General features: G+C 40.6%; 1 protein-coding gene across 2 annotated transcripts in view; it reads left to right on the top strand.

The window, feature by feature from the left end:
* The window catches only part of GABBR2 (gamma-aminobutyric acid type B receptor subunit 2), a 479128-nt gene extending 468351 nt beyond the window's left edge, over positions 1-10777 (top strand). For both annotated transcript variants that reach the window (XM_032180769.1, XM_032180770.1), the window contains exons 18-19: positions 5131-5248; positions 10299-10777. In XM_032180769.1, the coding sequence (XP_032036660.1) occupies positions 5131-5248; positions 10299-10464 (284 nt within the window). In that variant the 3' untranslated portion in view covers positions 10465-10777. The remainder of the gene's footprint in view (positions 1-5130; positions 5249-10298) is intronic.
* Positions 10778-14400: the final 3623 nt, after the last annotated feature.

Genomic DNA, 14400 nt, shown 5'->3' on the forward strand with positions numbered 1-14400 from the left:
CCCTTTTCATCAGGTCCTGAACTTTTCTCCCTTTCTATTCTTCAAGGGACAAGCTGTTCTCTGGCAGCTATAGGGAAATGAAAAGAGCATGCATATCAGGACTGAACTTGGTTCTGCAGGAAAAATGCATCAGTAATACACTGTGGGTTTTATTTATTTATTTATTTATTTTGGATTGGCTAATTTTGTTATGCTTAGAATCCTACAGTCTTATTCTATTTGACTTCTATTTGACATTTTTCAATGAAATTATTTCTACATGAATGATTGATAGATAGTGAGAGTTTCACCTAAAGCCAAGCTGAGAAAAAACCATACAGTAATATCTTCATTTATTGCTACCTTTGCCTGTACATTCCAGAGTAGCATATTAGAAAAAAAATAATGAACGACAGCACCAGAATCAATAGTCCCCACTTATAAGCAATCCCTTTTTCCTAGTCACATTAGCAAGTTCTCTCTCTGCAGGCACCCCAGCTTGCTCGGAAAGTCTTTTCTGTTTTGAGCCAGAAAACAGTCTTTACTTATTGCTGTAAATGGACTGGGAGCATTCATTTGCATGTCAGATATGCCCACATTCTGTCAGTTGTCACCCCACTCCAATGTTTCCTAGTGTTAGTTTTTCCCTATGTAAAAGCAGCACAAAGAAAAAAAAGAAAAAAAAAAAAAAAAACAGGTTTCAAAGGCATGTTGCAAGTAAATGCAAAGCAAAACAGAGTTCATCTGCTAGAGGGGAAAACATTACTTCTATGAAGTTGGTTTTATTCAAGCATTAAGCTTGAGATTAAAACCACAGATTCAAAGGAAAGGTTTTCAAAAAGAGGTGCACAAGGCTTTAAGGAATGTTGGTTTAAAGAAAAGATATAGTTCATTATATCCTGATAAAGAGAGAGAGATAGTAGTTTCTGTGAAGCCTAGCAAACATATTCCAATCTTGAAACTGGAGCTTGTTTCCATTTCTACAGAGAGACCAATCTGCTAGAGATTCAGTTCTTGCTTTTGCTTGCATGGAAATCAATCTGTAGTAAAGGGACTTTCTTCTGATTCACAGTAGTATAAATCAAAAGAGAATCTTACTGGCTTTCTTTTTTTTTAAAAAAAAAAAAAGGTCTTCCTCTCCAAATGTAACTATGAGAAGTCATGACTTAGACTTCCTGGTATTGTGAGGAGAACTTTTTCATGTATAACCAGCAGATGATGTGATCATTTTAATTTGCTTTTTGGCTTTATTTTCTTTACACCCTGCTCACATACAAAGCCAAAAGTGACTAGTCTTGTTTCACAGTCCCAACAACAGAAGCATGGAAAATAGCAGTAGATTTTTAAGATCTACCCTTACCTTTTCAGAGCTCTTCAGTAAATTGACTAGAGTACCTCTGCCAGTTCTTGTAAGTCATTATTAAACCACATTTACTTCTTTGTGGAGCATAAAATATGTTTTCTAACAATGAGAAGACAACAGTGGAATTGAAAAATGTGGGGTGAACAGCAGTCCTGACACCAAGTTGTAAGCAAGTGGAGGAATATTGCCACTAAAGCGTAATGATGAAGGTACTCAATAAAACCACAGTGTGTAAGTGCCAACAAAACAAACTTCTAGGTAAAGAGATGCAGTTTCTAGCATCCTGGAAAAAAAAATGCAGCAGTGGAAGTCATGCTGTACTTTCTGCCCGCAGCTGAACAATGTTTGCTAAAATGCATGAATTGTTTAAGCCTACCCAGGTAATTTTGAGGGAGACAGGATGTGAAGTGATTACAGATATGGGAGGTCTGAGGAGGGAGTCACCTCTGGCAGAGAGAAAGGCAAGCAGCTGGCAGCAGTGACCTCCTCACTGAGCCTCTTCACAGCAGCAATGGGATGTCCTCCTGCAGCTTAGAGCTCTGTAATTGGAAGTCATTTCTCTGCTGCAGGTGGGCAAAGGTCCTGAGCTAACCCCTCCTGGCTCTCACTGACAACCGGGTAGCTGCTTTTGTTTTCTAATGAACCAATCAGAGAGTGCTGTGCGAGGCACTTGAGATATATTTGTCTTTTTTTCTCTGTGGTTTTCTGAATGGAAAGTGCTCAGGCATCACTTATTCAGACTTCTGAGTTCCTGTTTGAGGTCTAAGAAGGTGAAAATTACTTAGAAACTGCTTCTGGCTAATGTAAATTCAATTTTGAAGGCAGTCAGATCATCCCAGTGCAACTTATTCAGTAGCATCTGCAGTGGCAGACAGTACTCTGAGAATGAAGGACATTTTTCAAGTGGCATGCTTAATGGACAGAGGAAGAAAAGATAGTGAAATACTAAAGGCAGTCCTAAACCAGAGAAATCAGGAAAGCCAAAAGTTTACCGTTACCTTTAATTCATTTTCTTTCAGTTGTTCATCTATACAAAATCAATTTCCTTCATCCTTAAGTTGTTTAAGTGCATATGGTGATAGTGTTTCCTCTTTAAGCTCCAGCTCTTGAAAGTGTATGACTAAGTGAGAATCTTGATCTTCGTGAAGGGAAGGGAAGGGAAGGGAAGGGAAGGGAAGGGAAGGGAAGGGAAGGGAAGGGAAGGGAAGGGAAGGGAAGGGAAGGGAAGGGAAGGGAAGGGAAGGGAAGGGAAAGGGATTCTAGTTTCCATAGCTGCAGAATAAAAATCTAAAAACTAAAATCTAAAAATCTAAAAACTAAAAATTTTAAAGCCTTAGGCAACAAATAAGAATTACCCAACTGTTTTCTATTTTTTAAGAGAGAGAGAGAGATACAACGGGAAAAAATGTCTCGATGTCGTGGCAGTCCTATGTGGCTTCTGTCTGCACTTTTTTAACCTGGGATATTAAAACTTGTGTTCAGTCACCTTGTATACAGAAATATATGCAGTGTATTAAGAGAGAGTCATCTGAAAGAGTGGTGGAAGAGGGTCTATTAAGAATAACACCCAGAGTGATATATGGGCAGTTGGTGTTAAGGAATGAGTAGGCACAGAATATATGATTTCTGCTCTACTTTAAACTAGATCCCCCACCTTTTTGACGGGGACCACCTCCTTCCTCTCCTCCCTCCCCCCAGCACAACTAAAAGCACAAGAATTCCCTTCAGGGTGTACAGCACAGATTATTCTCTGAAATCATGACCTCCCAAAGTCTGGCAGTTGCATATTCCAGTCATTTGGTGTAGAATTGTATCTTCAGTGGTTTTGCAAATTGCTTATCTTTGCCAAAGGATTTGGGGCCCTAGAGCAGTTAAATAATAGGCCTTTTCTATCCCTAATTACAAGGATGAAATGAATTTTAACTTTGGTCTGTGTCATAAAGTCAGCATTTTTCATTGTCAGCTTAGATCAGCTCAGCATTGACATTGTTTTTAATCATGGAAATAAAAAGAGTTTTTTTTTCCTATGTGTCTGTTTATAGACATCACAAGGCTCTTATGCAAATGTCAAGCTCGATATACATAGAAATGTGATATATGGAAAATAAAAACTGAACTCTTGTGACAGCAAGTGCCACACCAGCAAACTTCAGGCTGCCCTGAGATGATGGGTTTCACTGCTCCTTATCTTAGCCACTGTCAGATTTGACTCCTTGCTGTCCTTGCTTCACATCTAAGCCATCACTGAATCCTGTCATGTCCCCTTCCTTTAAAGCACTTTTCTCTTCCTACAGCTGGATCCCTTATCTCTCTTTTACTGACATTGTGTTGCCTCAACAGAAGCATCTTCGTGTGTTCTGGTTGTGTCCTTTCTCACCCAGCCCCTTGTCTTCCATGCAACTTCAGTGAATAATCTTTCTTTCTCTTCTAGGCTGTAGCAATTATTTCCAACTTGCTTGTTAGACTTGCACAGAGGAAAGTGAATCTTACAAATTAGGGCTAGGTATGGCCACAATGCCTATATGTAGACATACATATAGGAGCACTTTACCATGTTCATTGATAGCATGGATATTCCCAGCATGCTGGGACCCGAATGTTCTCTGGGGTTTCTAGCTGTTAGTGGTAGAGAAAAGCAGCCTAAGCCTTCAATACGTGCTGGATTTTTCAGGCTATTTTCATTTCTCTCAGATATTCTCCTGCTTTTCTCACTCCTGCCCCTTTTTGCATTCAGATCCTGCAAGATCCTTTTCCAGCTTCTACCTTTGAGTCCTCCTCCATGTTGCCTTAGCGCCTGCAGCAGTCACTGTTTCTGCGTGCGTAGCAAACAACTGCCTGTGATGGATTTGGAGCTGCTCTGTAATTATTTATGAAAACTCTGCACTGTCCTCATTACTCAGATGTTTTCCATGTGACTTTGCTTGGCTTAACACAGCAGGAAACTTTGGAAAAGCAGGCAGGAACAGAAAGGATCTCCAGTTAAGACAGCCTTCTTTAAATGGCTGCATTCTGATTTTTGCAGAGGGACTGATGCACGCCACAGACCTCAGCACAGCTAGCCCCTGACTCCTGCATCTCCTGTGGTAATTAAGTGATGCTACCTGCAGAGAAAATATGTTATCATTACACAGAAGAGAGAACTGCAGGAGAAAGCTTTATGAAATCATTAGCTGCCCTTTCTGTAGACAACCTGTGGGCCAGTGCATCTGATACGAATGGTATTTCTGTGCTAAATCATAGCAGATAGACGGTTGAATGATAGCACTTAACTGCTTATGTGAGATAAAGAGTACCAAGGTTTCATAAATCAATGAGACCATATTTTTTTTTTTTTTCTGGGAAAATATTTAAACAAGTTGTTTGTCATTTTTGTTGTTGTTTTTTGTTTTTCATGTAGAAAAGTAACATTTGAGTGCAAGACAATATGATGATGCAGTTACTATATTTTTAACACCGTGTAAGACTAGGGAAAGGAGTATGACAGGGCACATAAAGGCATGAAAGAAGATGTTTAAGAGAGAGAGGGAGGAAGAAAACAAAAAAAAAAAAAGACAAAATATTTTTTTTTCTCTTTTCTGTTTCTTCCTGGTAGTTCCCATGAAGGACCACGTCACCAAAAGTGTATGAGTACCAAAGACTCTTGGGGAAACCTGAGCTGGTATTGCAATATGGGCAGAAAGAGATTATTTTGTGGCACTGTGCATACCTGTATAAACTTTTATAATGAAAGAATTTTAGAAAGATCATTTCATAACAGTAAAATAAAATTTACTGTGTTTTCCATCTAGACGGCGAGAAAGCAATTTTGAAAAATCATCTTGATCAAAATCCACCAGCACAGTGGGGCACGTCAGATCCTTCCAGAACAAGCAAAGATCCTATAGAAGACATCAACTCTCCAGAACAGTAAGTAGTACACCATTATATACTGGTAGAGAAAGACACACTCTGCTCTCTTGTGTATGCCTGTGCTTGTGTGCACACACTTTCTACTGTTTAAAACATAAGGGCCAGCTGGAACATCAGTGAGAGGAGATGTGAATGGCAACTCCTGAAGCACCTATGATGCCTCCCTGCCCATAACTCACCATCATCACCAAATTTAGAGGATATTAGCCCCACTGGATCCTGAAGTGCCCCAAAACAAACTAACATGCTTTTTTTTTGTCTTGTCAGAAATACCCATAGTGTGATGTCTAAAGTTTCTATAAAGAGTTATAGGACAAGTTGTGCTCAGCCACCAACGTAAAGGAGAGATGAGGATGTACATGGGAATACACACACATTATGACCATTATCAACAGCCCAGGTCCTTCTACACACAAGCCAGAAGGGTTCGTGGTGTGCATAGTCATTTTACTCCATTTTGGTCTTAAGCTAGAGAAATAAAAGCAGTTTTAGGGCTCAATGTTACCATAGCAGCTGGAGCTGAGTGGGACATAGAAAAACATTTCCTTAGAAACAAAACTGCGTCCTCAAGGAGAGGATCACAGAATCAAAGAATTCTGTGGTTGGTGGCACAAAACACTGGTTAGGTTCATGGAGAAGACAGGAACTTATGGTATCAGCCTTGCTTTCCAGGAACCTATATAATAAATTCACATAATACCCTCTAACAGCTCAGCAGGGCTTGCTGTGGTCCAAAGCTAAGGGAAGCATCATGCTTTTTTGTCCCTAGAATAAGTCATTTCCCTAAGGTAGCCTAATTACATTGGCACCACTTTATGAGCATCTGAACTAATAGCTGTCAGACTCCTGTTTGGTACTTGGGCAACTTAAAAGCTTATTAAACAGAATAAATTAAATAAATTACCAGACTCAGTCACATGTTACATCAGTGACAGCAAACCTGATTTCAGATAGCAGTTACTGCCTTGTATGACGTGGTGCAGGAAAATACAAGGAGCTCTGTCTCTGGCCTCACTGGAAAAAAAAAAAAAAAAAAACAACAACACAACACAAACCTGCACAGGAGCTAACCTTAATGCACATGCACACACACAGAAAGCCCTTATTTGTTGAAATCTCTTGATTATTTTACAAAAACAGGGCCCTCACTGAGCAAGCTCTTGTGACTTGATGAGGTCAGCAGAGTGCTTTAATGCATAGCTATTAGATGTGCATCTTTTTCCAGCACCATTTGTGAGACATAATGTAGTGTGAATAGATAAATGCGCTCATCTACATGTGGTCCTCTTGACGTAAGAGAGATACTAAGAAAAATGCAGATCATAGAATCATAAAATATCCAAGTTAGAAGGGAGCAACAAGGATCCTCAAGTCCTTCTCCTGACACATAAAAAAAAAAATAAAAAAAAAATTTGGGCTATCACTGACAGATGAGAAGACTGAGATTTCCTAAAGGCCTTAAGAGTCAGGTCAGCACAAATCTGAATAGCCGCTGACATTTCTGGAAAGCAATTAATACAGTCCTGCTAAACCAGAACAGCATCATTCAGGCCTTGCACAACTGTGCTTGTGCCAGGTCCATGGGTCAGTGTCTACCCTGAGGGTGCAGTTTGGCTACCAGAGCTGCACAGCCCAGGCCCAATGAATCCTCCAGAGAGAAGAAGCATAGCAGTCTTCAGGACTAGGGTTTTATGATTCTCTCTCTTCAACAAGAGATTATCTCTTGCCAAACTTTATGCTTTGCAAGCATATTCTTAGTCATTCATGCTCATCGGCATAAAGGTTCTTGTAGAGTGAAGAAAACATTTGATTTGGGATTTTTTTTCTTTCTTTCTTATCTCTAGTGCTACATTTGAATAATGTGACTGTGATTCCTTACCATACAGCTATGTGCATAGTGCAGGCACAGCCATACTTTTCAGGCCAGAGGTTGTTTCATACTTGCTTGCAAGATGTAGTTTATATCATCTCATTTTTTTGAGCTAGAGCTCTGCTTTTATCAGCATTTAAAAGACAGTCAAATAGCCTGTTGGGGCAAGTTTTGTCAATGTTAGTAACTGAAAATTCTTATCCAAAAAGTCAGTTATGACTGGATTATTGCAGTACAGCCATATGCCTTGGCATGAAATACCTCCTTTATGAAGTTTCTCTACTGATGGTGCTTCATATTTGCCTATCCTACTCGAGGCTGCTGTTAAAATAAGGTGCATTGAGAATGGTTAGTTTACTTGCTAGTACAATATCTTGCTTTACTGTAGCCTTTTAGAACTTCCCTAGCTTCCCAGCAGCTGCTAAAAATCAACATTAATGGGCTGAGGAATCGATTGAAATGATCTCTGAGCACTTAGGCGCAGTTTACACACTCCCACAGATCTTAAGAGGTTTGACTGCAGCCGCAGTTGTTTCACTCCCCACACTTACCAAATGGATCTCATCAGTGTTTTTGTATAGCAGAAGCAAAATATTTTTCAAATGCCTCTGCCCTCTTTGCAGCATCATGCACACAGTTCCCATCTGCATCGTATTGTGCTCGTATGTGCAATGGCACTGGAAGTCAAGCTTTTACTTGAATCTATTTATTCCTAATAAATGACATTTCTGTAGAGTTGAGGATATACGCCCCGATGAGTGACTGCTCTGTGTGTGGCACCACCTTTCTTTTCAGCCTCCAGGAAGAGCAGTTTTTGAAAGCCACTAATACTCACTATTCCCACCCCCATCTACTTGACCATACACTCTGACATATCTATATCATATGGCCAACTTGAAACAAAATGCCTGCCACCAGCCTGAAAAGCACTGACAAAACGTGGCAGGGTGGAGGAGGGGGGGGAAGCACTGATATTGAGAAAAGGGGAAGAAAAAAAAAAAAAAAAAGAAGAAGAAAAAAACAACAACATGAAGAGTGAAGCAAGGTTAAAGATCTACTTTCGCTTGAGGAGAAAATGGCACTTTTGTTTGGATTCTGTTACTTTTTTTTTTATTGTTTTATTTTGTTTTTCGTCCCTACAAGTTTTGCCTAAGCTCTTAATTGTGTTCTAGTCTCCAGGCTATCTTCCTCTCCCTCAATTCCAGGAACCAAGTTTTCAAGTGAAAGTAAAGTTTAAGTACAGTTAAAGCAAAATTTGCCACCCACCGCAGCCACCATGTGCATAGCCAAATAAACATGCTTTGTTCATGGTATGGCTAACACTTAAATGGGTAAGAAAAACAACACCATTCACTTGATTATGCAACTGCATTCTCTTGAAATAGCTTCCAAAGCCCTCTTTAATGAGAAGTCTGTAACAGTTGAACAAAGTAAGCAATTCCACCGGTGGGAAAATAAGCACAGGCAGTTCTGTGTCTGACCCTGCAAAGAGAGGCAGAATTACAATCTGCAGTGTCAGGCTAATAAGGATGCAGTGCATGGAGGCAGCGAACCGTGCCACCTCTGCACTCCTTGGGAACCAGGAATGAGTTCATTGATACCACCAAAAAGAGTCGGAAACAGTAGCAAAATAACAACGAGCGGATTTGCTTTTATCCCAAAGATGCATGGGCAGCAGTATGATCATAAATACTGTGGATTAATATTGCTCTAAACTTTTAGAGAGGGTTTGTAGGGCAAAAAGAATGAGGAAGAGTTTCCTGGCTAGGCAGGCAGCAACCATTTTTCCACCCCATCCCTGTATATAACAAGCCTTAGTGCTGTAGTGAAGAAGCTAAAGAGAAATATCATTTCATTTCTTTCTGTTTTAATTTGCTAGCTATACTGTTTGGTCCCTGAGCAGTGCAATGGATGCATTTGTAGCTGTCTCCACTTGCTAACACAAAGCAAAAAGAAATGAAATGTTTGAATCAGAAAGGCAGTCAAAAGGGAAACTTCCAAACGTATGCTTTTATAAGGGTCTGTCTATACAGTGAACATGGCAGGGAAATATAAATCGAAAACTCCGTTGAACTGATATAAAGCCACGTATGGATATTTTTCTCCTGTAATTAAAGACCTGGCCTTCATTTCAGCTCTGTCACTTTAATATGTGCCCTCTCTTAAAGAAAATCTCTCCTTGTTTCAAGAGCAAATGTGTCCAAATGCAGGCACGATCCTAGTAGGATACCATCCTGATCACCAAAAACATCTCGTGCACTAACAAACCTCAACTGGATTTGGATTTTGTGGAAGGCACTAGTATACCCAGAGCATGCGGGGAGCAAAGCACTGTCTCGTGGCACTGTTCTCTCCATGGAAAGGGGTTAGGTGGGCTAACTGTGATCATGGCTTAGCATCCCTTTTAAAACAATCAAAACAAAACCCTTGCTTTTATGATGATGTCAATCTTCTATGGAAATTGGATGGAGGATGCTGGGTTCCTAAACACTGAATTTTGGTGTGGGTGGGAGGACAGACTGCTTTTTGAGTGCCGGCTCTGTGGTCCCACAGTGCTGAGTGTGGGAACCTGAGAGCAGTCAGCACCTTAAAAGCACAGACCTAAACTGCAAAGATGAACTACTTGGAAATGTCAGCAGTCTGAACTCCCTCCCGCCATGCACCTGTATGCGCCTTAGCTGGAGTTGCAAAAATGCCATCTTTAATTCCAAGATCCTTGCGCTAAGTGATGCATGGCTTAAAAATGAGTCGGCAACCTCATGAATGTCCATGCAGTTAGCCACTGCTCTGCATGCAGTAGATCACTTTGCAAGGAGTGGAGGATTGCTATATGTCCACATGCCCTCCTTGCAAATGTAAGGCTTTCCATTTTTCTAGTATCAGCAGTCTAACAATTAATCTGAAAGTGCCCAGGAATTTCCGAAGGTTGTGAGATGCTGAGAATGCACCATTAGATTCTTTTGTCATGTCTAGCCTGTCAGAAAAATTCCCCAAAGGGACATAACACTGAGGTGGCAGAGCTCAACAGCAGCAAGCGTGATGCTCTTGGCATTAACTCTCTCCATCGCAGCAGCAGGCACTGGAAATCTCCTCACAGCATCCTGCAGACATACCAAGCATGTAATATATGACATTTTCCTCTTGGCTAATGCTTCTCTTTTTCTGTCTCCCTCCCAGCATACAGCGTCGGCTGTCTTTGCAGCTGCCCATCCTTCATCACGCCTACTTGCCGTCCATAGGAGGAGTCGACGCTAGCTGTGCCAGTCCCTGCGTAAGCCCCAGCGCCAGCCCCCGGCACAGACACGTGCCACCATCCTTTCGAGTGATGGTTTCTGGGCTGTAGGAAAGGGAGATCAGTGCTTCCTGAACTGCTTTTAAGTACTCGATGACTGGACTAAACATCTGACATAGAACTCAGCTACAAACACATAACATTGGCTCTGACCACAGAGGAACTACTGCTGAGGCCACCGCCACAGGAGTGCCAGGGTAGCTCATGTGGGAAGGCAAAGGAGAAGGACGCAAGGAACTTGATCTGTAGCCTTATTCATGGAGTTTTTATTTCTTCACATAGAAGTCACTGGAAACATTTCTTCCCAAATTTCTATGAGCAACAAGGAGGCTGGGAAATACGGATCTTGCAAAAAAGACACTAGCAAAAAAAAAAAAAAAAAAAAAAAAAACTCAAATGTCACTGAGCTTTACGTGGCTGCTGAGAACATGCAATCCTATACTGTATCCATGTACGGAAAAATACAGCGGTTGAGCTATAACGTATTTATTGAAATAGATACACTCATTTTTACAAGAGTTGTGTTAAATTGCTGGAAACATTCTGCACTGGTTAGTCTTGCTTGTTTTCATTTCAGGGATGATGTTCAGTAGGAAAGGCGGATTGTGAGAAATGGTTCCTCGGGTGTCATTGAGACTCCGCAGCGCTGCGAGCAGGGCCACCTCTAACTAGCGGCAGTACGCGAAGTCCAAGCAGAGGCTGAAGCTACAGCTCCGCGTTGCTACCAGCTGGAGAGCTGTTGGTTGGGGTTGGAGCATTTTACCCTTCTCCAGGGATGGTGGTAGTGAGCCCTGACCACCTGCAGCTTTGTTTTAGCAAAGTTTCGGCATCTATTTCGGAGTAAACAACACCAGGCGTAACGTACTACGCTGTCTGGAAAAAAGTCCTAGGGCCGATAACTCAAGAAGCTGGGGACAGCTGGGTAGTAAAGTCTTAATGTCACAGGGCGGATTGTTTTTCATAGTTTGTTTGAATTTTGTCACACATAATTACAATAAAATTAATTTAGCGGACTCGGGGGGGAGGGCTTAGGGCACAGCACTTTGCGGCTGCAGGCTTTGCCTGTGACTATATTAACATAGATGTTAATATACACTATGTTTGCTTTGTACCTGCGTGTGTGACAGTTGTAGCGGACAATAGACAGGACAGATCAAATTTACCAACAGAATATTTTATTTTAATCCTAAAAGGACTGTGAAACAACAACAACAACAATGGGTTTTACACTTTAGCTCCCTCCCCTGAGCAGAAGTAATTAGGAGGAATGATAGTGGCACACCATCTGGACCAGCTCTGGAGCCAAACCCTCCGGCACAGGTGAGATACACATGCAGCTTCTTTTTCCAAGGGACTGGAAATGTGGCATCTCCCTGCCAAGGCTGTTTACTGGAAGCAGGGCAAAAAAAATACGTGAAGCACCCACTGGGCTCTCAGTCTTCTTTGACCAATGCCTGTGCACCTCAGCCCAGACCTGGGAACGACGCTTCTACAAAGGTTTACAAATTAGCAATGACTGAAGCACAGCTGAAGAGGTTCATTAGCTGAGGAACTTAACTGCAGCTTTGACAAGCTAGCGTAAATCTCCATTAAAAAATAAAACACACCTCATAGTGGCCAAAACCAACATGAATATATATCTGAATCTTACAATCAGGAGCATCACAAAATATTTCACTTGGCACATACAGTAAGAGAGGTTATGGAAATATCTGTAGCTTTTAGAACAAAAACATGTAAGTATAAACACAGATAAAATAGAACTCATTACTCTGTTTAAGCACTAAACACTGACGTTGTCACTCAATGTGTGTTGACAGTATTCTCTTGCTTTATTAATATCATCAGGGCCTGGTTTATTTTAAAAGGAATGTTAATTTTTAAAAAGAGAAAAATTACAATATTGTATATAATGTATACACAAAGATCTCTGTAGAAATATTATTCCAATTTAGCAGGAAAAAAAAATCAGAAGTATCGGACCATTGGAGGTGAGTGTGTGTGTGTGTCTGTAACTTCGTGAATACTGACTGTGTGATGTTTATTAGGTTTAAACCATGCAGTACATTCTTTGTCTCGATGATACTGTAGTTTCTCCCATAACATTATTTTTTTTTTTTTACTTTACTGCGGATAACAAGACCAACCAAGTGAATATAGCTATTTAATGTTTCTGTTCTTTTATACTGCAGCAAAAATGTACTGTAAATTTATGAAGAGGCTGTGCCCCAATGGCATTTTCCAATGATGTTAGTGCACAAATGCTTTAAACTAGACTGGAACTGCCAGAATAAAATGTAAATGAAGAATTTCTTGTATAACCTTATACTGCATGAGATCAATTTTTAATAAATTGTTGCAAATCTGTTTTTATGAATAAAATATAGAAAACCTAGCTTTTTGGGTTCAGTGTCCTCTTCCCCCACAACAAAACCATTCTTTATGTGTAATACATGTCTATACATAAGTCTTCCTTGGAGAAGGAGAAATCCTATTATAACACCACAGTGAAATTAAAAGTCAAAATACAAATTCAAGTTGTTGAAGGGTTCACATATAAAGAAAAAAGACAAATGAGTTTCTGCCCTGTAATACAATTGTTGTAGTGTTTCTAAGTGAAACTCAGACCTTTTTTAAATGGGAAAATAACATACATCAAACGTATTCTAAATATTTACATCCAAACCTAACTAAATGCATACACTATTCTCTCTTGCACCATAGCAACTGTGAGTTCAGGAGAACGAGGAAGATTTGAACATTTCACATAAGTTACTGAAGGTAAGGCAATCTTCTAGTCATATACACAGACCTCTGCTTCAGAGAAAGAAATCTGTGAGAATGATCACGAATTGTTTCATGAAGGAAAACATTAAACCTCTCCTTTCAGTTTTGCACAGGTTTTATCTTCTAAACAAGTCTCTTTTGGTTGGCAGCACATGAGGAGGGTGGGAATATATTGAGTGAGATGGAGGAAAGAGCACTTTTTGTAGCTTGTTTTTCAACACGAAAAACCTCAAGCCAGCATAAAATGACATAAAATCCATGAGAGCCATGGCAAATGTGTTTCCTGTAGATGTCTGATGCAACTTAAGAGGTGCACAGAACACATGCTAAGGAGAAAATGAGTGAGGAGCCAGCAGCATGGATCGTGGATCTCAATACAGAGTACCAGATGGCAGGAGACACTCACGCAGATACATCAAAGCTCATTCAAGAAAGGAAGAAAAAAAAAGTCCAGAACATCTCTATTGTGAAACCTATATTCAGCCAGAAATTGTGGGAGGCTGTGAGCGGCTTAGAGTTGCTCAAGAATAATAGGAAACGAGCAAAACAACCCATTGCTCTGAGAGGTCAAGGAAAGTAAGAGGGAGATGTCAGGGGAGTAAGTTTACTCAAACAGCTGAGTTTCTACAGTCACAGCAACTACACTTTCCATAAAATCATAAAAGTGCCATTGAATCCATGGAAGATGAGCAATTTTGCAGAGCCTCTTTCAAATAATTAACAACTTTAAGGATGGTAAGGGAAGAGCAAGAAATGCACTTTTTCAGTTTTCTCTTTCTTTTGAAATGTATACCTTTCCTTGAAGTTTTGTAATCAAACCTTCTCTGTTCTTTTCAGACATGCTTGTTCATCACAAATCCTGATACACCGTGCCTGTTCTCCCCGAGACTGGATTAGTGCTTCTGGCTCTTTCTGCTCAGCCTTGCCTAGCTCCTGGAAGGCAGCCTAGGAGGACCTGTCCCTCCCTTCCACAGCACCCTGCTGCTGTTGGCAGGGTTCTGCAAAGCGCTTAAATCACAGCCCGAAGGATGAGCCAGTCTGCCCCTTGGTGGGCTGACTCTTGCTGCCACTAGCTTGTTTAATCGGGATTTGCTTCTCACTGCCCGAGGAGACTGACAGGTTTATTACAGTGCTTTAAACATCGTGATTTTTATTTGAGTTCAGTTCTCATATTTACTGACTGCCTTTTCCATCTGTCGA

This window comes from Aythya fuligula, chromosome 2 (assembly GCF_009819795.1).
Source record: "Aythya fuligula isolate bAytFul2 chromosome 2, bAytFul2.pri, whole genome shotgun sequence".
Classification (NCBI taxonomy): Eukaryota; Metazoa; Chordata; class Aves; order Anseriformes; family Anatidae; genus Aythya; species Aythya fuligula.